General features: G+C 32.3%; 1 protein-coding gene across 2 annotated transcripts in view; it reads right to left on the minus strand.

The window, feature by feature from the left end:
- LOC126737714 (runt-related transcription factor 3-like) overlaps positions 1–26198 on the minus strand; it is a 97581-nt gene that overhangs the window by 55937 nt on the left and 15446 nt on the right. For both annotated transcript variants that reach the window (XM_050442716.1, XM_050442715.1), the window contains exon 3: positions 12149–12265. In XM_050442716.1, the coding sequence (XP_050298673.1) occupies positions 12149–12265 (117 nt within the window). The remainder of the gene's footprint in view (positions 1–12148; positions 12266–26198) is intronic.

The following is a 26198-nucleotide window of genomic DNA, read 5'->3' on the forward strand; positions in this document are numbered from 1 at the left end:
AAGTGAAAAATACGCATTAGGATGTTTCATATTTTTGCATAAAAACAGTGCCTGACAAGGAAAAAAGGCAAGACAATTTTCTGTTACAAACTGAAAAATTAATTCAAAAACAATTTTTAAGTTAAAACTTCTTAAATGCATTAAAAAGACGAATTTAAAATTTTTCTTTATTGTATGTCAAGCAATGTTCAATAATTACCTTTTAAAAAATATTACACGACAAAATTTTATTTTCAAACGAAGTATTTTCAAAATTGAAGCATTTGCCTGACATACGTTGATATAATAAACTATTATTATTTTTTTATACTAAATCACCTCCTAAAGCTTGTCACACTTATTTTCCGCACTTAATACCCTGGCTAATAATTGTATTATAAAAGTGTATTTAAAAATTTATGTAAGGTAGAAAAATCTGTTTTGATAATGTAAATAGTAGAAGGAAAAAGTTGAAAAACGTAAATAGAGAAATATATGAAATGTGTGCATTATATACAATTAAATTATGCATTTGTATTACACTCTCTAATATTTGTCATTGGCAAATGGGTAACATTTACGGAAAACTTGACTCTTTTCTTGTCATTGTTAGAGGTGAGTAAGGAAAATTTATTTTTTTTTAAATATATGGAAAAAATAATAACAAAATGTGCATTGTATATAATTAAATTATGCAAATAGTCTAATTTTTTCCCAATGAAAAATGAGTATTTTTTACGAAAAATTTGGTTTGTATAGATGTTTCGACTTATATAAGCTATCACCGGTTTTGTTTTAAAATACATGTATTAAGAAACAATATACAAATTTGTGCATCATATACAAATTGTCTAATCTCCTCAATTGAACATGGTTAATTCTTAAGGAAAGCTTAAGGTTTATTTGAACAGTGTTTAGACTTTTATGGGACCATCACCAGAGCCTTATAACAAAAATGTTTTATTTGAAAATATATTAAACACTTTTTTCATGTATTTAAAAAATATATAAAAAATTCTAGAGCGCTAAGGATGGTCAAGTATAGGCCGAAAGTTGATCCAAGATGATATTGAAAATTACCCATTTTCCATTAACAAAAATTAGACAGTTTTTAATATGCATGCACAAATTTTTATATATGTATATTTTTTTAATAAGAATGTGTGCACCTTATACTATTGAATTATGCAATCTTATTGCAAATTAGCTAATTTTTGTCAATTGAAAATAATTCATTGATACCGATTATTGAATCATGGTCATTTAGACTTGATGTAATAGGCTTTCGCACACCTACTTCCAAAATTACGACTTTTCTCTTCGCTTTTAAATTAAAAAAAAGTTTTTTACTTGTTGCTATTTGATTGCAACATCATTTTTAAAAAATAATGGGTAACTTAGATCTAATAAAAACCGCAATAACCATTAATAAAGAATAATGTCAAAGCATATAAATATAGCACTGATGGGTACCGCAATTCATTTTATAGTACATAATAAAATAAAATCGGTAGACACGGCTATATTGTATATACATATGTATGCGAAATTTAATTATATTACACCCCAAAGGTCGTATATTTATTCGAGGATGTAGGACCCCGCGAACCGAAACATCAATTTTGCAACAAAATCGGGGGGTGAAAATAATCTGGTAAAATAGTCGCCATTGCCTTTATGAATAAATCGCGAACGCGCTAATTACACGCATCAAATATTAAACTAAAATAAACATTTTAGTAATAAGTTATTACAAAATAAATAATTGAGGCCGAAAAACTGGGATTTAATTATCGAAAAGTCGAATTTATTTCAGCGTGTGGCCAACGAATGGGAACCGTTTGAATCATTAATTTGTTGATTTTATTTTACGGATTAAATTTGATATTATATGTTATATATTAAATGGTCATAAATGAAATATAGTTGTTGATCATAACTGAGTTGATACAATAACTACTTATTATAACTATTCTATTATCCATATTAAAAAACTTCTTGCCCGCTTATCATAGGCAGATTTTATTAACTAATAGACACGCTTCTTCTCATCCCATTTAATAAATACTGGTCAAGTCAGTTGTCTTATTTCAATACATGTTCTCTTATAGCATTATCGTTTTCTTGCACAGCATGTCATAGTTCCACAGTTGTCAATAATACAATTTCTTTTGAAGTTCATAGTATACTTCAATTCTGTTTCGCGTTGTTGCTTAAATAGGCCAATGGTATATTAGCATATAATAATAAAATGAACATTTTGGAATGATAGCTTATTTTTCAAATTTACATTTATAATATACATCAAAAATAGATTTTACAATAATTTCCATTGATCTTTTCTTTGACACATTCAAAGGCAGCCGCTTGGATTTAATTCCTGAATGAATGATACGTTTTCATTTACAGTTTATATGCCTATGGTTGTAATAACAATCTTTTGTTATTTTAAAGTATTTTTTTCTTACTAGGTATACCAGGTGTTATCGATCGACTAAGTCACTAGATTATGCCAGATGGACGATTCCGCCTTTCTACAACAGCGAATTAATACTTGGCACAGTTAGCGTAATAAAACTAAACTAGAATTAAACACCTCTAAATGGAGAAGAAGCGGTCCAATAGAATGGCCGCCAAGATCACCAGATCTAACACCCTTCGATTTTTTCTCTAAGGTCACTTGAAAACTGTTTGAAACACAAACAGTTCCTTTGATAATCGTCGCCAACGAATTATATTAAAATGTATATCTATTCCAAGAATAATATTTTAAAATGTATGAAATGAGTTTCAAAATATATTGTAATATTTTTTATTACAAAGATATTCGCACTTGAGTAAACTATAAAAAAGAATAAATAGGAGAAAATTATATTTTATTTCAGTTATAAAAGGTGAGAGTATAATTAATGTTTTCTTTTTTAATATCCTACACCTCAATGGTGATCACCTTGGTGAATTCTTGAAGCATAAGATGCATCCATTAACTGACTATCCCTGTTCTCGTAACCTAAATCCTTTAATAACTTGAAATATATTAAAAGGCAAGCATTCCACTAGAAAAGAGTTTCATATTTTTGCAGAAATAATATATGGCTAGCAAAGTTTTTTACAGGAAATCTGAAGAGCACCATGAATTCTTTCTTCATATGGCAACAACACTTGCCCCATAAGTAATGATGAGACATGTTATACCTAACCTGGACTTTCAAATACTGTTACTATTTGTTAAGTGGTATAGACATGCTGATTGACTGATCAAAAAATCAAAATATAGGTACTTTTTGCTTATTTGACAAAGCTAAATTGTAAAAAGGAGAAAAACTGAAAAATCGCAGTGATTTTATGTTGCAACCCCGACCTGGGAACAGAAAATTCGAATTTTCGAAATTTATAAAAGATGAGGTTCGTTCCGTGCCCAATTACCTGCTGAATTATTTATGGGTAATACGCGTAAACGCAAACAGTTGTCGTTTGTTTCCGTGTGTACACTATATCATTTTAAATGGTGTAGATAACTGTATGCCATTTGTATCACAGACTGATTATAACGCAAGAGTGACTAGTATAAAATTTAATTTAAAATACATTTTACTAAATGTTGTTAATAAATAAAAACCACTTATCAAGTTAATTAAGTCATTCTAACATACCCTGTATATTAAAATGTGCCTCTGAAGGCGTATTAAATACGAAATTTACATTTCTAAAAAAAGTCTATCTAGGAATTGATTTAGGTTAAGAAAACGCAATTTAAAGTCGATTTTCAAAAGTTCAAAATCTGCGTAATAATCAGGAATAGTCGAAATCGTACACAATGTATAGCATTGCTTCAGAGGGGTCCAGATTTCCCGAGGACAGTGAATAAATGCACGTTACGTCCATCGGGAGCAAATGGGGTAATTACTTACGGAATAATGAGCCAGTAATTGTCGAAATGGCAGATTTGTAAATTGCTAATCTGACGCATTTGTCGTTGATTGGTTTCTCTGTTCTCGAATGGTTTAATTTCGCTTTTGTTTTCAACGTTATTTTCACCTGATAATATCAGACCGGTAGCTGTTATATTTTTTTTTAGTAATTAAAAGTTTTATTTATTAGAGATTTATATTTCAAATTTTGAGAGTATTATTGAAATGATGTTTAAATATGGCGGAGCATCTACAAGATATGCAGATTCTTAACACTCCAGTACAGCGACAATTTTATTTCAATATTTGTAAAGTTGAACCTTGGACTTTAGAAAACCATTTATACCAAAACTCGCGCACCATAGACAAAACCATCGTTTATCAGAACCAGTTCTGAGAGCTTCTTCTACCTCTAATATTTCGAAATCGTTCAATTACTGTTAAGTGTAAGCCTTTGCTGATGATACACACTTTTGTTTTGAGTAACCTCATTTTATAATTTTTCTTCACTAGGAAACTAAATGTTTTTCAACTAATATAAAATACTCACTAAATACAATATTGATCGGAGCGAAGAAGCATTCTTCGCATAAGAATCCACAGTAGATGTGATTAAAGCGAATCAAAAGCAAAATTCTATTAGCCATCGGGCTGCTTATTTGAACAAAGTAGCTGGAGGAGGTTTTCATTTAAAATCGGTATCGTACGTTTATATTACTACGTTCCAGGATGGCTCATTATTTCAGTATCAAAATAATATTCGTTATTTTCATCTAATCGTATTATACCATACAAAGATATAATGTTACCATCTTATTTACTGTTTTTTTTAGACGATCTGCTATATATTTAAAGTTAAAGCAAAATTGTTTTTAATTAGGGTTTTAGTAGTGGTTTATTCGTTTATTGCCGATTTTCCACTTTTCCATTTTCGTTCATTAACTTTTTTCTTTAAAATTTTTCAGGTTATTACATTTCATTTGTTTGCCATTTGATCGAAGTACTTAAGAATCAGCTGGTTTCTTCTTGCTCTAAATTTAATTGTTACTACAGCTAATCTCGTGTATATTGCTTTAATTCTGCAATGATCCATCTTTAGTTGTTACATAGGTTAAAGTTTAAGACTGACCATTTTTTACCTAAATGACTATAAGGCTCTGAAAAATGTGAGTCCTAAAAAAGTTCTAGTGATCTAAAAAATCCATGACTGTATAAAAAGGTTAATGAAACTGAATATGGGAGTTAACCCTTTTTTAACAGATGTTAAAAGGAATTGCTTCCAAGATAGTAGGAAAATGATATAAACATTCAAGATCTTATAAAATATTAAAGTATCTAAATGTTGCCTAGAGTAGAGATATCAAACTGGCTATTGATAGCATTAGAGTTCATGTAATAATTATGAAAATTATTAACATCAGCTCTATACGCAAGGATTTTGAGAATCTTCTTTGTATAGCCTCAATGCGTTTAATATGACAATTATAACAAGGGGACCAAATTACAATACTCAAGCAAGGAACGAGCCAAAGATTAATTTCAGACAGTAATTCGAAAAAAACACTTATATCTTTAACTCTATCAATAGACCTAAGTTCATTATGGTTGATTGTGTATAGGTAATTAATAATTTTATTAGACCGACCAAACAAAATACATACATACTTCTTTACATTCAGTTCCAGACGTACGTAATTTAACGGGTTTATACAGTTTAAAATCATCTGCGTTGTCAAAATTCGACCAAAGTCTTTCTAAGGCCCAAATCCACAAACTTCCTAACCAAAGATCATGGCCTTTAAAAAGTCTGGATAGTCGCACTATCAATCTGTATAGACCTCTCAAAAATATCGATCAAATCCTACTGGTAAGAGCTAGGTCATTGTAAATCTATCCTGAAGAAAAGCATGTTAATGATGATTAAGCAATAACCTACAATGCCATGAAAATTATATAAAAAACAACCTCTCAAACAGACTGAATGCACACATCTCGATAGTTACAAATATCATCTCTATTGCCATTTTTATGAATTGACATTCAATCAAGCAAACATTGAAAAGGTGATGCAAAAGCTTACTCAGAGTACAGACACAGTTTTTAAGAAAAACAAATGGGATACCATTAGGGCCAAAAGAGTTTTGTTAGGAAGAAAATAAAATTTCATCAAATGTCAAATATAATAGCCGAGATATGGCATTTTTGATGCCCATTTTTGGCCTCAAAAACGAGGTCGAAAAAATACTCGATTTCTTAGTTCTGCTCGGATTCCCTTATAACCCGGAATTTTTGTGATCTACTTGATGAGAACAATCCGATGGTATACTTAGTTCGAATTCGAAAAAAAAAAATTTCTGAAAAAAATCGATACGGGGGGGGATACCCGAAAAACGAAAAAACCTAAACTTTGAAGGCTGATATATCGGCTTCTATGGGAGCTATTGGAAAAATTCCAACGGCTTGGTTTTAGTTTCTTCATTTTGAATTCAACGAGACTATCCACAAGATCGTAGCTATTATAATAGCCGAGATATGGCATTTTTGATGCCCATTTAACAAAGAAAAAAAAGCAATTTAAATCCGTACTGTACGTAACCAGTAGGATTAGGTAATCACAATGTAGTTTCAAAATCAAAATATGACCATTATCTACGGGGTTCCATGTGTACGCTATGTATGTATCAGATTTACATAATTTATTGATGCGTTTCCAAAATGAAGAAGGATTATGCAAAACTTGCAATATTTAATTTTTCAATATAGTCGTATAACCTAAAATATTTTAAGTTTTACGTTGATTCGTCAAAGTCCAAAAATTATCACAATCCGTAGGATCCCTATTACTTTTGAATTTTGTTTCAGCAATATTTTTTTTTATATTATTACTTGTAAGACTAGACTGTCTTTAAATTTCCTTAAAATGGATACTAGGTGACCATACTTGGAAAATGTTAGAGGTGATATAATGGATAAATTTTAACCTTAGAAGTAGAAAAAAGAGAAATCCAAACTCTACTGGAAGAGAATAGTAAGTCATATATTTTTTTTAGAACGTTAGAGGCCCATTGCTAAACATGAATAGATAAAGAAAAATATTCGCAAGTAGCCAATATAGAGGTTAATATGAAAATCAAATATACTATACAAGAGTATTTTAACTAATAAATCAACTAACCTATAAAGATGTACAAATATTAAGATTTCTATGAAATCGTACAATGAAATGCCAAAAAATTTCATACTTCTAATAAAATCTGATTCGTTTTACTTGCTCAATTAAATTAACTTATGCATAAAGTCACATCTTGATTACATAATTCTTTCATAATAAAGAAACCCTTTTAAATGGTATTCACCATTATAAAATAAATAAATTAGAAATTTGAGGACGTTATTCGAATGATCCATCGAAAGGCAGAACAGACAAGGTGTATCATTACTAAGCGGTTTTCAGGGGCAATTTAGTAAAGCGACGTCGTTGCTACTGTTCTCACTTTTGTAGTTCGTGTTTTTTAGGCAGTTATAGATTTAACCTGAAAAAAGTGGAATAAAGAATAGAAAAAAAAATATTTCTTTAGTTTTAAGATTAGCCAAATGGCTAATAAATACGTTGGAAATGTAGTAAATTTCATCGACTTTAACTTGACAAGGCTTTAAAATTATAATATTTGATTTTTGTCCTTTTTTATCATTAACGCAGACCACAGTCTCCGTAATTTATTGATGATCAAAGATTTTAGTTGTGTAGATTGTTGTTCAATACTCTTAACTGATCACCTTCCTTCACATATCGAGGAAGGTTATTAATTTTGTGAACATTTTATAGCTATCTCTTAAAAAGTAGACTTTTCGTAAATGAAAATGCTTATAAAACTGTACCAAAAATATAAACTCATAAGATTGAGGTTAACATTTATTTCATAGACTTACCTTTGAAGATTCTCATCACAAGAAGCAATTAATAATATCTTTCATCTTAGAGAATACGTTTTAAGACACGTATTCGTATCACGGAACATAGAAATAGGAAAATTGGACCACGGAAATCGCTGATTCATTAATTAGAGGGTCATCCCATGTGAACTTAAGAAAAAAAAAAAAAGAAATTTTGGCAAATAAATTTAGAGAAGTAAATAAGATAAAAGCTACAGAAGCAGGATTTTTTTCATCAAACTCGTGTGGTCAGAAATAACTAAGAAATTTTTAATTGTATATTTCTCGATCTTATTATATCAACTATACTGGATATATAAGCAAAGACAACATTAATAACTATCAGCCTAAAATCAACCAAAAAACCGATAAAATGAATCAGCAGTATAACGATCAACATTCCAGAGCTAATCGCTGTAGATTTAGATAGCATATAGGTCAAGGAGGTCGTAGACAGGAATGGTCAGTTCTTTTATTGAATGAGGAAATACACATACACTAACACTTAGTAAGAAATCATTCAGTAAAGACTAGATTATTTTATTTGGAAAATATCAAGTGAAATAAAATATTTTCCCCTTTTCCTTCTGAACAAAGATAGAACGATCAATTATCAAGAAGGGATTACGCCTATATGTCATGTTGCCTTGTAAATAATTGTTTCTTTTAATAAATATTTCTATTAATTTGTTTATTCAAAACAAACTTTGTTCGAATTAGGCAATTCAAAATCCAATGACTGCTCCAATATTCTCGCGGAAAAATTCATAGGGTTTTGTAGCAAAAGATTATTTACCTGCTAGATACTCAACGAAAAAATAAACAAAAAACCCTTTTCTGTAAAACCCTAATGGACGTGGATTATGGAAATCTATTCTTATAGGTCCTGTGTTACTCTTGTAGAATTTTAAATAGATATAAAAACACATCTGTAGAAATCGAATTTTAGAGTTCATAAACAGAATCCCAGATTATTTTGTAGATGTATTTTAAAGAAAAGTGGTCTGGTAAGATGAGGATAGAACCGAGGGAGATGGAATTTTACGTCATTTGTCAGAGGAAGTTTTTATTTAATTATGATGTGCTAATTATTATCTTGTAAATTTCCTAAAATTACTTGAGTCCTGTAGGTTCAAAACAATCTTAAATAAATTCACTGGATGATGGTAAATGCATGGGATCAATGCGAGTATCTGATTGGTTCAAAATCTACTAGGTAACCTTCCCTCAACTGATATAATATTAAGTGACATCTGGAGAATTTTGAGGTAAACTTTTGAGAACTCTCACATTTCTTAGTTGGCAACACTGCCCGCCAGTCCTCTCTCTACATGTTCTTTTTGGCCATCTTTAGGTTCAATTAAGATAAACCATTAGTTAGTAAATGGAAAGTAAAAAAGTGCCATAGTTTTTTTTAACTTGTAGCTTAGATTCACAATAATTTCTAAACTAAGTTGTGCAGAAGTATTTAGATTAAGAATTTACAATCTAAACCTGTTGTGCTTGCGCGCAACCACCGAATATAAGTTTCGTCAGTTTTAGCCACGTGCTTTAGAGGTGACGCAAGTGTTTGTTTACAAAAAAAATGGCGATAGGGCGTCGTACTTCCTATGATGGTATGTACTCTACATCTGGTAATTTATTTATGTTTTTTTAGAGAAATTTAAAATATAATGTTTATTTAACAATTTAACGTAAATAGTTTTTTTATTGGTCCTTTGTTTTTTCTTTAATCTGCCTAAATATTACCTGTCCATTTTAATGGACATTGGGACTTAATCACCACAATTTGTTATTACCGTCTTTTTGTTTGTTTTAGCTGTATTCGGCCGAAAAAAGTTTTTGAGGCCTGGAGAAGACGACGAAAAGTTAGAGAAAATTTTGAATCTTATCCAGGACGACTCAGACTGTGGAATGTCCGACGACGAAGGAGAAACTGAAGATCTGGATATTGAAAACAACCAGCAAGAAGATGAGGCTGAAAATGTTGAGTCTAGCAGTGAAGATGAGGAGGACAACCTTCGTCTTAGTGTCCTTAAAAATAATTTAACAACTTCCAATGAAGTTCCAACTTCTTCAAGGAGAGCTGTTTGGAAGAAAAATCCTGTATTTTCAGCTCAGGAATTTGGAGATTCCTCTCCTGCTGAATCTGATTGTGAAAGTCGAAGTACATGGGCCGCAAAAGACTACCTCGCAATGTATATTGATGATGAACTTTTTCAAACAATGTGTGACTGTACAAATGCTAGATATGTTGAATTAAAAGGATTATCTCTGAAACTTACGTTAAATGAGATAAAACAATTTTATGGCGTAGTATGCCTAATGTCCAGTTTAAAGTATCCAAGGATTAGACTGTACTGGGCCAAAACAACTAGAGTTTCAGCGATTGCAGATGTTATGGCCAGAGACTTGAAGATTTAAAACTTGTAGTAGATGGTGACATCTCTGAAGATAATCGTAAATCTGATAGATCTTAGAAAGTACGTCCAATTTTAGAACGGGTGAGACAAGGATGTTTGCAGCTACCCAGAGAAAAAATTGTTGCTGTAGACGAGCAGATGATTCCTTTTACGGGAATTTGTCACATGAAGCAGTTTGTGAGAGGTAAACCCAACCCTAAAGGACTGAAAAATTTTGTATGTGCTGCTTCTGATGGCCTTATTGTAGATTTTGAAATGTATCAAGGCAAAAATACATTTTTGGATAATACAGCTAAAAATATTGGCATTGGGCCGTCTGCTGTTGGTTGGTAGAGACTTTAATTCCAGGATCACATATTTACCACGACAGATATTTAACAACCATTCCACTTCTTGAATACCTCCATGAACGGAATTTGTATAGCACTGGTACCATAAGAAGTCACGTGTACCAGCAGCTGTTCACTTGACACCTGACAAAACGTTGGCAAAAATGGCTCGTGGAACAGTTTAAAAGGAAGGATGGCAAGTTGGTTGTTGTGCAATGGTATGATTTAAAATCTGTTCTAATGGCATCTACGGCTTTAGGAAGTCAACTAATCAAAGAGTGCAAGCGATGGTCAAAGATGGGAAATATATCCAAGTCCCAAGACCTGAAATTGTGGCAAAATACAATGACTGCATGGGTGGAATTGATCTCATAGATGAAAATGGACAGTAAGAACTAATTTCCATTTTTTTGATTTGGCAATGGCAAACTCTTGGGTTCTTTATCGGAGAGATAAAGCATTTTTTAAAGCACATCCCCGAAAAATTCAGCAATTTCTTGAATTCAAAATAGAGATTGCCACATACTTGCTAACAAGACAGCCTGATGCTGCAATAGACATGCCACGAAGTATGGCTACTAGAAAAAACCCAGCAAGAAATATCATGGTTGACTCTTTATCTCCAAATTCAACTAATAGAAAAAAATGCGAACATTTCCTGAAATAGATTCTGAGATAAAAAATTCTGTAAGATGCAAATTAAAAAATTGTGATAATAAAACCAAATTTTATTGTGATACTTGCGAAACTTTTTTATGCATAACAAGCAATAGAAACTGTTTCAAAGAGTTTTATTCTAAACAATTTTGAAATAACTGCATTTTTCGTTTTTTTTTTCAGTAAAACTTTTTTAAATTTTGCATGCAGAAATATAATATTTTCTAAATTCTTAAGCTATGTTCACATTTTTATATTTTTATTTTTAAAATGTTAGTTTAAAATGAAACATGTGTTTCTTATTTTAAGAATTTAAAATATTTTTGTTTATTCTATTTTTTCTAGGGATTAAGACCCAATGTCCACTTAAATGGACACCAGTTTTTTTGTTAACTATAAAAAAAAATAAAAAAAGTTATTAACAAAAGTTGTTTCTTTTTACACTTTTAAACGAAATTTAAAAGGATTTTTTTTCCTAAAAAAAAAAACACCTCTGGGTCCCAGGAGGCTATAGGTTAAATCAAAAATAAGATTAATATACGTAAAACTCCAACTTGAATGACACCTTCGCTCCGAGCAAGCGATTCAATTCTCACAAGGCTCACAGAAATCCAATTTAAGAAACTTGTTCACAAATTACCGGCGTGTAATTTTTTCTTTATTCTTCTTGTTCTCCAAGAAGATCGATAAAGGAGAGAGTGATTGAATGAAGATTTCATGGATACGTCATTAGGACTTCCTGTCTTCTTTTTTTTTGCCTACTTAGATTCGTTTCTCCGTTGGCCGTAAGTTATGGTTATAAAAATAGGTAAATTACCATTAAGAGCGAAACGAACCAAAAAAGAAAGATTAATTAGATCATATTAGAAGTAGAATTATTAATTAATTAGACAATAGTTTGTGTAATGTTACTTACTCACTGATTTTGACCTGGGTTCTCTTGGTCCATCCACTGTGACCTTAATTGCTTTTTGATAGGTTGCAACTATTGGTGGAGAACAGAATATGGTGATGGTTAAGTCGAATGACTTTCCTGAAACAATGGAAATATCATATTTTTTTTATAAATTAGAGAGTTATTTAATCAAAGTACTGTATTTATAGCTCTGAAAATATTTAAAGGCTAACTAAAATCTAATTTCAAGAAGAAAATCTATATAAGTTAAAATTATTGGAGCCTTTTCACTGTTAATCAAAGTATGAATTAAATTAATCGATACACGAAAACAGTCAACTGATTTATGTCCGATTTAAATATGGCGCCAATATTCTAAGCTGCACTGCATTGGATTGTGGCTTCTTATATTATACTCAGCTGACCTTGATTCAGCACCACTTGTGTCATTCCGGAATGACGGAGAATCAGCTGGTTATTCTGGGTGTTTCCAATATCCTTACAGTATATTATGATGTAGTAAGTAAATAGTTATTATTTATTGATTAACAAATCCAATTGCCAATTACATATTCCTGCAACTTCCAAGAAAAAAGCTAAACATAGGATTTTTCTGGGCGAAAAAACCAGTGACAGTAGTATTAGAACTACAAAATAATTAAAACCGTGATACCTCCACGATACAAAGAAAATTGAATAATTATAGTTACTGAATAAAGAGGTGCAATTAAAGTCGATGACTGCTTATTACTTTAATGGTGGTAAACCATGTAGGAATATTTTAGCTTATAACACTAATTAAAATGAAAAGGAGGTCACCTATATTAAGAATTGTCTTATTTATTGTTTTAACGGCGACTTGTATAAAAAATTTAAATATTTCTTTTTCCCAAGTTTCGTTGGTTAACAAATGGGATGCAGGTATTAATCAAGCATTTACATTATTCCTATATTATAACGGGTTCAAAACGTTCTCCGTTGTCTTCCAATATCTACTCTTCATTATTCTCAATCATTCCAAAGATCTTCTTCCAGGCCTCTATCTCTTATTTCCTCTCTCCAGCATCTCCTTGGTGTTTCTCTCCAATGCTCGTACGTCATTCTCTGGACATGGCCATACCACTTAGTTTTTATGTTATCTACAATATGGTGCTAAATTCCCATAATCTTCAGTATTTGGTCATTGCGGATTCTTTCAATCTTCCTTTTTGCCAAATATCTCCAAAAATCATTCTCAATCGCTTCCACGGTTTTCTTTGCTCTTTCTTTCAGTGGCCATATTTCGTTGCCGCCATAAGTAACGATAATTTTGACAATGGAGTTGTATAGACGTTTGTTTGCTATTTTCTATGATTACTATTGGTTCCAAAGTATATTGTTTAACATCGACGCAGCTTTCCTTCCCTATTCTTATCTTTAAGAAATCCGCGAGAAACATTGCAAAAACAGAGTACCTGAGTTTGAAACAAAGCCAGCAAAACCTAATTTTGGAATATGGCCAAAGTATAAAAAACTGCCAAAAGTATAAATATTACCAACGATGGAACCTTGCACGATGCCACATTCGTGACTTAAAAACCTTCTAACAATCCTGGTGGTATTCATGATGATTGCTTCTTATAAAAGAAGATAGATGTTCTTGACTATTCGTGCTCGAGATAAAATTTGACACGGTGTCCACTTTATCCAGGTTCCATAATTTCTTAGTAACGACTGTGTCTTTCTCTTCTTTTCAGCTATTGTAGTGATGATGTTGAGGGTGCTGTGTATCGCCAAGTCTGCGTTGATAACTTCTTTTATTCTTTTGTCGCTCACAATGATGTCATAGATGATCCATAGTAGGTTTAACTTATTTTACTTACGGATTCTTATGAAGGACATTGTCAGTCAGTTGATATTCTCAGGCAACAAACTCTGACTTTATTATTTTTGGTGATTTTAATATTCCGGATGCTCTTTGGGAAGATGATGAGTTTGGAACTGTTGTTAGATGCCCACCTAACTCATGTGGATTAATACTTGGGGAGTTTTATTCTTATCTTAACTTTTTTCAAAGGAATTTTGTGCCAAATGATAGAAATACCTTTCTTGATCTCACTTCTACAAATAGGAATGATCTAGTGGTGAGTGAAGCTGTTGACTGTGTTTTTGATAAATCTGTCTATCATAAGCCTTATCATTTTGAATTAACTTTTAACAATGGTAAAGAAAAAACTTTAAATTTTGTACAGTTCTTCTATGACTTTAGAAATGCAAATTATTTGGGTGTTAATAGTTATTTGTGTGGAGTTGATTGGGACCATGTTTTGAATGTAATTAATATTGATGATGCGGTTTTAGAGTTCTATCATATATTGAATATAGCTATAGCTTTGTTTGTGCCTCTTAAGAGAATCACAACCTCGTCTTTTCCCAGTTGGTTTTCAGGGGAGTTAAAGTACTTGATCCAGCAAAAGAAAATTTCACATAAAAAATATCAGTCTAGTCATACTGTTGCAGACTACGAAGTCTTTTCAGATCGTGCAAAACTCTAACGGAGACTTGTTACCAGAACTGTATTTCAAATTTGGACCAGTTACTTTATACAAACCCCAAAAGTTTTTGGTATAAGTTTAATAACAGGAGAGCAACGAATAGGCTTCCTGATTTGATGACCTATAATGATGGGTAGTTTGCAGGATGTGAACAAATTGCAGAGGGGTTTGCCAGGTTTTTTTCTACTGTCTATAATAGAGATAATAATGTCTTACCTTCTCGGCAGGCTGGTGTAAACATGACTATTTCAAATCCTAAATTATTTATTGGATTAATTTTGATGTATAATGCCTGATGGTATACCCAATTATTTTTTGAGAAAATGTGTATATGCCCTCTCTTATCCCCTCTTTATTTTATACAGTAGGTCTTTAGACTTGACAGTTTTTCCATCCCAGTGGAAACTCAGTTTTATTACGCCTATATTTAAATGTGGTACTGCTAATGAAATGATCAATTACAGGAATGTGTGTGTACAGTCTGCCATCCCAAAACTTCTAGACAGTCTTATTTATGACCAAATTAATTTTTATTGCAAAGAACTTCTGTTAAGTGAACAGCATGGCTTCAGTCGTGGCAAGTCTGCTATTACGAACTTGTTGCTGTATCAGGGTGCTCTGTTAAATGCTTTGGAGAAGGGTGAACAAGTGGATTTAATATATACAGACTTTTCCAAGGCATTTGACAGTGTCAACCATAGCTTATTACTAGAAAAATTGAGACTTTTTGGTTATTCAGATTGTTTGGTGGCCTGGTTTGCAAGTTTTCTTTCTGACAGATTTCAGCAGGTACAAATTGGGGATGCTAGGTCGCATCTTATCAGTGTGACCTCTGGGGTTCCACAGGGTGGTCATTGTTCTCCACTGTTGTTCAATATTTTCATTAATGATATTTTGGTTTGCTTTTAAAATAGTAATTTTTTGTTATTTGCCGATGATTTAAAGTTTTATAGGGTGATCAGTTCAGAACAAGACGTGGTTCTCTTGGAAGATGATCTGAATAGATTGTGTGAATGGTGTGTTGGTAATAGTTTGGCTCTGAATGTGGGTAAATGCAGTTACATTAGTTTCTACAAAAGAAACAAACGGGTAACTTCCTCCTATACTATTGATAATGTTAATCTTAGGTACGCTGAAGTAGTAAAGGACCTTGGTATCTTTTTTGATGAACAATTGAATTTTAATACCCATGTAAATACTATAATAACTAAAGCATCTAAGGTCCTTGGTTTTGTCCTGCGCAATTGTACGGATCTCTCGGTTGAAACTTGCAAAAGGTTGTACATATCACTTGTTGTTTCTTCGTTGGAGTATGGATCAATAATTTGGTCTCCTCTGTACATGAATAATTGTATGGCACTGGAGAGGGTTCAAAATAAATTTCTACGATTCTGCCTTTATAAACTTCGCATTCCAGTTCCTAATGACCATTGTTATGATGAAGCAATGAACTTGCCGAATATGTGGAGTTTCCTTAAGAGACGCACTGAGAATGATTTGGTGTTTATTTATAAACTTTTGAATGGCCTTGTGATTTGTCCCGAACTACTTAATAGGATTTCATTTAATATTCCACACCGTAATCTCAGGGTAAATCGATTGTTTTCTTTGCCTTATTATCGTACCAACTATGCTATGCACTCGCCTGTCGAAAGGACCTTGAGGCTGGCAAACTCTACTGGAATTGAAGTTTTGGGAATTTCCTTATTGCATTTTAGGAGTCTTATTAAGAGTTGGTAGTATTTTGTTTTTTCAATTAATTTTGCTCCATGATTAATAATTTGAAATACATTTGATCATTGTCATTGATAATAATATATTTTGTTTTTTTTTAGCTAATTTTGCATTGTTAATTGTTCTGATTTTGAGAGAATATTGTTACTACTTGTAAAACGGTTTAATTATCCTTGGTATTAAGATTAAGTCTGATAATTATTGTTAATTAGTAATTAGTGGTTAGGTAGTATAGCTTTTATTTCTTTTTCAGAAATATATATATATTTTTGTAATGGGGTTGATCCCGTGTATTATAAATAAATAAATAAATAAAAGTATTTGACTTATCGCTGTGAATGATTGTATGAAGTACGTCCTTATAATATATTAGCCGACGGTACCCCGTCTTGTAGTAGAGGTTCTGGTTCTGGATCACTGCAGCGACTTGGTTATTTTATTTTCTTTTACATCACTCAACAAAGAAACTCCAATAATAGAGTGGAAAAGATACATATATACAAACGAAATCATAATATCAAAATAAAATTAATATTTAAACTAAGCAAATTGTTTTAATTTTGGCTAAGCTCCAGTTAAATATATCGTATTGATCGTGTATAGAGTTGTATGGAATGCAAGAATTAATTATTTAATACAAGAATTGTAGATCTGCCGAATCCCTTCTTTCCTGTAAAGATTTAATCTGAAATCCGTCAGGCAAACGATCATGTGAGAAGCCGATTTCCGGGTACCCCCTTTCGCATTTAAACCAAAGGAATTTACGAAAATTTCGCGGTATATTGTCAAGCTCTTGAATATGGTTCTGATAGTATAGCGACCAGAGTTGGGAAGAACTTAGGTAAAGTACAGGAGTTTAATGTTACAGATATTCTCAATGAATGGAGAGTAAATGAAAGTGAGCTATCAAAAATGACTCCCAAGTCTGTAAATGAGGTGATCTCGGTAATGTCGCATTATCAATGTTAATAGCTGCTTAAGGTTTAATGGAGTCCTCAATAGTACCATTTCTATACTATCATTTTTCATCGCAGTATAATAAACTGTTTACTTCTAGGTACTTAGAAACGGTTTAATAAATGAGTTGAAAAGATGTGATGTTAATAGTATCAGAATGTGAGTAGTTGATTTCAGATATCTTTTGTTAGGAGGTGCTATTGCCTGAGTTATAAAAACATTGAGCAAAGGAGTCCTGTGCTGTTTTTTGGGGGTCAGATAGGAGAGAACCAGTTTGTTCTAACCAACTCCCAAAAGTTGGTTGGTTGTGTTGAAAGATTTTGCTCAAGGTTAGAGCAGTAGTTTTTATATGAATGATCAATGTCTGCTTTTATTTATGTAGGTACGTAAGTTGGGAAAGTTCTGTTGATTGACTTAATGGTTATACTTTTTCCAGGCACTAGGTTTTTGTTCGCGTTAGCTAGGCGTTAGTCGCTTTGGCCAAACAAGCTTCTTTGACATATTGGATGGTCTCTGATTTTTTGCATTTTCTACACTTCCTCTCTCAGGGAGTCTTTTCCAAAATGCTTTAAGTCTTTTGCCAATGTCTTAATCATAGCTTCCTTTTTTCATCCACGTGTTCGATGCATTTTATCGACAAAAGGTTGATCGATTTTATAAGGCTATTTTGTACTTTAGGATGGTGTTTGTGGTCATCTCGGTTCTCGTTTTCCTCAAGATGTTATCGGGATCCATGAGATTACTCCAAAAGAGTATATGAAAACTGGCATGGCACTCACAGAATTCGTCTGAAAGATGCCTCAGTTAATTTTGAATTTAGAGGTGTTGATGCGAAAGCCACCACAAAGTTGATAGTTGGATACTGGAGTTAATGAGAAGCTGCTCCTTACATCCCACGGTTCTTTTGCTACATTATTTTTGTTTCTTACTCATTATATCTAGATCCTCTATGCCTAGTTTACTAGTTTTGCAAGGCACGATGTTATATTCTTGTACAGTATATTGTCTTTAGTATTTTTAAAAAGACCTGCTGTATTACACTTTGCTGGGCAACCAGATCAAAAAATTTACTCAGAAAAATTCACAAACTAAATATGTGATCCCACATTTCACATTTTTTCTACAGATGTATTTTTTGTTTCAGGGTTTAAGAAAAGCTCTAGTAAATACTACTTTTAAGAGTGGTATGGTATGACTCTTTTTTCAGATAACATAATCGCAAGCAATTTCCATGGAATTCATTTAGCAGCATCTGGTAATTGTTAGTTATAGTGGATGACGTTTTTCAACCAAACTGCAGAAAATTTGACAAATCAGATATGTTCGAATACAACTTCTCGAAAAAAAGAGTGATTCAATTTTCATTTGTTATCCGTCGCATGTCGGCATAGACTCATATATCTTACAACTTAAAAAGTAGCTATGAAGATATCCAAAACGAAAGTCACCGAAACATCAATAAATGCAAAACATCGCGAAGTGATACTGACTTTAAATAGCAATATTAAAGCAAGTATGACCAAATAGGATCTTCGGAGGGTATGTAAAGTCTGCTCATGAACCCACATAACTTTGAAATAAACTTAAATCAACCTACTTTAGGTATATAGGGGAAAGCGTAGTATTACATTTAATAGAGTTCTCACTTCCTCACTTCAAGCAAACTTCATTTTGATATCTCAAATGGAAACGAACCTCCATATTCAACAGTAAGCAAAAATGTGTTATTAACTGTTCAAAATTGGCAAGGATTTGTCTGCTAAAAGAATGTGGGGTAGTTCTACAGAATATATTTCCAGTTTGGAACTTTGCTTTTTAAATACCGCCAAAGGACAAAGTTTAATGGAGTTAAATCTGAAACCGTAAGTTATTGAGAGTGATAGTTGGAGATTAATATATTTTTTTGCTCAGTAAATCGTCTCAAAAAAATCTTAATGAACATTATCTGCTCGCCTTGTTACTCTTTTGCTTAGCAAGAATTCCTCAAGTCCGAGAAACCTTTTAAATTAATATTTTTCTTTATTAGGGTTGCGTTTCTTGAAATGCCACATGGCACGCGACTCTATACCGCAAATGTTAGCAATAAGTGGACGAATTTTACCGCAAAAGTATTATTCCCAAAATTGTATAATTGGCTGCAGATGTGGCTGGTTGCTGGTAACTGCTCTCTATATAACTTAAGCAAACGAAAAATACCTTTTTATTTCGACGTGTCTTTATAACGAGTGCCATATTTATGCGTTGTACAGGGTGATTTAGTCGTGATTAATTAACGGTAAAAATTTAATAAAAAGGGCTATAGATAGCATTATACGTTCTTAAAATTTATTTAATCAAATGTTAGAAGGGGCTGATGCCAATAACAGGATTTATAACGAGTCATTTTAATTACTTACCACTCTGTTCATAAATATTTGACATAGTCTTGACAAATATTCAAATAAGTGTTGTGTGGAAAAACTAGAACAAACAACGAAGATCGAATAGTCTTCAAGAATAAATGTCCAAACAGAGAACTTCTAAGTCAGTCTACAATCAGTAGAATTGAGGCTGCAAGTGAAGAGAGATTGAAACTGTTAAGGATCTTGGCAGACCAGGAAGGACTGGCGGTCCCAATGATAAAAAACTGGACATAAGGGTTTCATAAAAAACGTTAAAATTAGAAACCTAATTTTAACCTATAAACTTGCTTTGACACACTTACTTTGACCGCGATAATAAAATTTAAAAACCATTTGAATGATATATACAGATTGGAGAATCGATCATTATGTATCATCGATCAGAGGAAGCGGCGTTCGTAATGTTCAATTCCGCAACCTGTAATGACGTAAAATATAAAAGATATGTATATTATATTTATTAAAAAACCTAATCTATTAGCAAATAATTATATTTAGCTTGACTTGTCTTTAGTAATTCAGGCTTGTTCTCAACAAACAAAAAAAACTATATTTCTTTTAAAAACGTCTTTTGTTTCTAATGATAACTGTCACAATGCAAGCAATAAGAATTTCGGTTCTTCTCTGCAGGTCTGCATAATAAATCAAAAGGAAATAAAAGTCCCATTAACACGTTTTAACGATTTTAAAAAGTAATACCCTTTCGGAACTAAATTAGGTGTCAAAGTGAATAATTTGTCTGTAAGGCCCCAAAGATAATGTTACATTTTTGTTTTTATAATTTTTTAAATTTCTTTGTTTGGTAGTCAACATTTCCATTTTAAATAAGCCATAAGGAAAATAGCATAAAACCGCTTCCTTATGGGTATTTCCTCTTCGACCGCAACTTTTTGATATTCTACGATAACAACTCCAATTTCAGTAATATGTTGTAAATGTACATTAGATAAGCATTCAACTAAAATATATGCATGTTCAAAATAACTTTTGTTAAACATTAATTTCAATTTAATTGATTATGTATGCATACACAAAGGTAATTTTTAATTCCCCACAAATTTTCGGCTATATTCAGATTAACGACAAATTTAATTAAACGAGAGAAACACTATTTCCAAATGATCTAAGTACTCTTAAAAAAACCATACAAAGATATAGAAATAGATGAAAAAGTTGAATTCTCATTTATATATCGTTGTCTCAGTTTAAAAATTAGAGGAGTATGGGAATAAAGTCATGTTTTTCTTGAATAAATGGATGAATTAAATAAGGAAAACACTACTTTCAGATGATCCAAACACTATTAAGAATACCAAAGAGTGATATAGAAATAGGAGGAAAAGTTGAATTCTCATTTATATATCCTCGTCTCAGTTTAAAAATTAGCGGTGTATGGGTATAAAGTAATGTTTTTCTTAAATAAATGGATGAGTTAAACAAGAAAAACACCATTTCCAAATCTAAATACTATTAAAAAAACCACAATTTGCTTGACACATTTAGTTACAACAACGTTAGTCTTGTTACAGCTTACCAATCGGCTTAAACTAGTAGCCTCTAGTTTTCAAATTGAAAGTTGTTTTTTATTTCATTTAAGACATCCATTCTTCACCGGCGATTTCATCATCTTTCCAAGCATCTGGTATGTGTAGCTTTAACAAATTTAAAACCTGTTATCTTATGGTTATTTGAACTTCCCGCGCATTGATATCGATATTGGTAAAACATCTAACGTCAAAAAGCAGAGGTGACACTTGACAAGCAGATACGAAAATGGCACATCCTAAGGCTGAGTCCACATTGGAACGTAATTACGGATACGTGAGGCTGTCAAGCCTATCCGTGAGTTATATCCCATCCACTAGAGACAAGCGTATTCGTAAAATGACGTTATATTTTTACTACAGTTTTTGGTGTTTACAGTTTTGACCTCTTACAATTGCTTCAACCTATTTTTATGTCTTAATTGTAAAGGGGGGTTCTCGGATTCCATAGAGGCCATTAAAGTTAAAATATTATCCTCAATAAAAAACAAATAGTACAACGGACCAAAAATACGGAATAAAGTTCGAATTACCTAACTTTTATCCGTGTTTTTCTTGACGTAGATACGTGAAACCTTTTGCGTCTCTTATTGGCTGATAGCAATCATGTGGTCCCAACGGATTCGTAATTACGTATCAATTTGGATTCAGGCTAAATGCTTAATTCCATATTATTTTCGTAGTTATCTTTATAATCAATAACAAATTTAACAAATAATAAACGGTGCTTAATTGCTCGAAATGTTTAATGGTGTATTTGTTGGATCCCTTATTGGCCCCATTTGGGTACATCTGTAAACATTTTCAGTATTTACCATATGTTGTAACGTCTTGTACCGAAATCCACTGACCCAAATTACGTGATGATGATTGGACTCAAGGTACACGATGAACAGACCATTTTACTCATCAAAAAGTGAGCTATCCAGATCTTACTTTCACCAAAACTGTGACAGTCTACTTGCTATATAACTCAACTGAGCAGTTGTTTAACGCAAGATCATGGTCCAAGGTACTATGGTCTAGGAACAACAGTTTCCCCTAATAATTATTCTTCTACAGATGCAGACACGGTCAAAAAGCAATAAAATAACTCGTAATGTTATACTGAAAATTGAGTGTTTGATACCGCCGAAATACGAAGAAAATGATAATTCACTTCGTTATAACAATAAGCTACGCAGTCACGCTGTATGTTTGCTTAGAAAGGTATGTTTAAATCAATTTATCACACTTCGGGCGCAACATAATAACCATGTTTGGGTTGAATGTTACGGTCACTGTTAAAGATAATAAGAATCAATTAATTATAAGCAAAAAATCGTTTTTTTTGTGGTGCCAAATTGGTGTATCAACGTATTTTAGGTAATTTTTTACTACGAAAAGGAACAATATACCTGTTAATCATGCAGTTCTAAGACCACTACCGGTGCAGCGGTTCACGCTATTAAATCATCAAATTGTACTGTAGTCTGGTTTTGGCTGTTGAAATTTGATTTATGTTTTAACCACCAAAAATAAAATCATTATATTTTATTTTAGGTTTATTTCGTCCAGATTAAATGACATGACCACAATTTTTGCGCCACTTATTGGCGCACGATAAGGTCCTAAGCCAAAACTGTCTAAAATAGTTAGGATAGAGTGTATTGGAGCTTCGATTTAAACGAAGAAGATTATTTTTTACATTAAATTCGAGGTGTTGCGCAATCAGTCAATTTTTGCAAGTGGCCGTTGCAACCTTGCGAATTAACCAAGAAACAGGAATCCAAAACTTATTATGAACTCTTCACCTTCAATAAATTAATAAAATATTAATGGCATTTTTAAACTATATCAAATCAATTAGAAGAACAATTTCATTCATTTATATGAAACTGGCTTTAATAGCTAATTGCAAACATTTTTTTTGACACCTAACTGTTAATCTACGAAAACCAAATAGAATAAAGAATGAAAATATTCATGATTAAGTTGTAACCTGGCTACGTGCTTTCTCTTGTCATTCGTAATGCATTGTTGTTCAATTTTTAATATTAATTGATTATACAACCATCCAAGATCTATTTCAAAAAGGCGAAAATATGGGTTTTTAACATTCGAAAATGACTAAATAAAACATATAATAAGCAGTTAGAAAACTTAAAGAAAAAAAAGCTAAATGTTTTTCTAGTTATAGACTACATATCTTCAGTAATCCCAATTTATAAAACTAGTCTAATAGAAAAGCATGCCTAATAATACTCTAGTAAGCCATATTTTATTTAAATGTTAACTCCACTAGTAAGCCTTTCATATTCATCGATTTTACTCTCCTTATGTTCAGCTTAATAATTTGACTTTTGAAATTGTTCTTTTTACTAATCACCCTAATGGCTTCTTTAGAACATTGTTTTCAATAAATCACTTTTAATGCCTTAAGTTGGGAAACTTAGGAGTAAAGTGCAGTATATGAGAATTCTTCACAATTACAGTGAATTCTCTTATTTCTCGATATTGTTAAATGAGAAAAATATGCTAAGTATCAACAATCTCAATTGAATCAGCTTTAAACCTTGTGTCATCTTGTCCAATAAGGTATCCAATTATTATCTTTATTTAGAAGAATTTGTATGCTGTAGCCTATTTGTATATAATATACAGGTTGGGGAATTAAAGATTACGCGCATCCAACATAATGGCTTCCTCTCGTCTCATTTTTTTTTCTAAACTCATTATGGATGTTTATACTCCTTGCAAAAGAGTTAAAATTATTAAATGATTTTATAGAAGGGCAATGTAGGGATTTGTTTTCAATTACATTTAAAAATAACCCATTTCTTAGGTGAAAAAAAATATTTTAAATGTGGTTTCGAGTTTTGAGACTTCCTTTTGTCTTTAAGATACCGCACTAAAATGCAAGAACTTTTTATCGAAGGGTCCAGGAGCAAGAACGGCTGAAAAATGATTAGTGGTGCAATAGAAGTTTTGGAGAGGAGAACTGGATATGGACCATAAAACTCTGGTTACCAGTAATTGAAAAAAACATGGGTACAACTGTTTCAAATATTTCCAGTGGTGATCAGTGGCGAAGCGTCGAATTTAATTTTTTTAATGAAATATTCCATTTTTATAATTATATACTTTTCCATTACATGCGAAATACAATTCTAAGATTCGAGATTGTTCTCGGGAAAATACGGGAAGAAGTTTTCAATTCCAAACTCGGTATCTTCAAAAATTGAATGTTCGGGCTGGTATTTAGGCGACCATATTATAGGGACATTTTTTGCTAATAATGTTTTAAACGCCTAAATATACCTTAAGTTGCCAATCAGATTGACCTGGTATCGGTTTATATTTAACAAGATGGCTGTCCTGATTATAGATCCTCTCCAACTGAATTTAATCTTTCCAGATACAACAGGCTTCGTCAGACAGTAAAATCTCAAGCCTGTGAGGCCTATAACTCATTTGTGACCCAAGCCGAGGAGAACATTGTCACTGATCCCTCATCGTTTTGGTCTTTTGTTAGAGCTAAGAAAGGTCACTCTTCACTTCCGTCTATCATGTGCGATGCCAATGGTAATTCTCTTCAAGGAACAGAAAATATCGTGCCAGCTTTTGCCAAACTTTTTCAGAATGCCTATAAGGATCCAATCAACCTCGCAGAAACCTATCCTCCTTCTAATTCCTTACACCTCATTAACATTCTTCCATCAATTACCACTGAGGAAATTATTGCTGCTAGTCGGAGGCTAAAAAACAAGTTGACAGCCGGTCCAGATGGTGTTCCAGGCGTCTGGAAATGTGCTAAAGTAATACCAATTCACAAAAAAGACGATATAAACAGAATCGACAACTACCGACCTATCTCCATACTTTGCAATTTTTCCAAAACTTTTGAAACTATTGTTTATAACAGAATTCTTCCCCAAGTTCAATCACTACTCTCTATAGATCAGCACGGTTTTATTCCTAAAAGGTCGTGCATCACTAACCTCTGTAATGTAACTCATTTTATTTCTTCAGCCCTCGATAGAAAAAGTCAGGTTGATATGGTGTATACTAATTTCAGTAAGGCTTTCGATCAGATAAATTATGGCATTCTGCTGGAAAAATTGAACAAGCAATTCAACTTCTCAGAAAGGCTAATTTCGTTGCTTTCGTCATACCTTATTGACCGTCTACAGTTTGTTGAGGTGGAAGGTTGCAAATCTAATACCTTTGTTTCAACTTCTGGAGTCCCACAGGAATCCAATCTCGGCCCACTTCTTATTATCTTTTATATTAATGATCTTATAGAATTGATTTCCTGCCTTAGACTAGCTTATGCTGATGATCTGAAAATATTCTGGTGTATCAATAGTATCTTGGACTGCTTGTTCTTACAGAGTAACTTGGACTGCACCACCCCCTAATTAGGGTGGTGCAGTCGAAATCAGTTATGTCTTAACATCTCGAAATGCTATGTGATCTCCTTTCACCGAACCAAGGATCCTGTTTTGTTTAATTACAATATAGACAATCAAATCCTCTGTAGAAGTACTTTTATTAAAGATCTAGGGGTTGTATTCAACGATAGGCTCACATTTGTGCCACATATTAAACAGACAGTGACCTCCTCGTTGAAACTTCTGGGTTTTGTCATTCGAAATAGCCGACTCTTTAACAACTCAAACTCAATAAAACTATTGTACTTTTCCTTTGTTAGATCAAGACTGGAATACGGTTCCTTGGTGTGGTGTCCTTTCTATGAATGCCATGTTGGTTACATCGAGAGTGTTCAGAGAGGGGTTTTAAAGTTTCTTATGTTTCGTGAGGATGGAATATATCCTGTTAGGGGATGATCATGATCTGATGTTAGGTAGATTTAATCTGCAATCTCTGGCCATGAGGAGAACAATTCATTTTGTAACAT

Source organism: Anthonomus grandis, chromosome 6 (assembly GCF_022605725.1).
Source record: "Anthonomus grandis grandis chromosome 6, icAntGran1.3, whole genome shotgun sequence".
Classification (NCBI taxonomy): domain Eukaryota; kingdom Metazoa; phylum Arthropoda; class Insecta; order Coleoptera; family Curculionidae; genus Anthonomus; species Anthonomus grandis.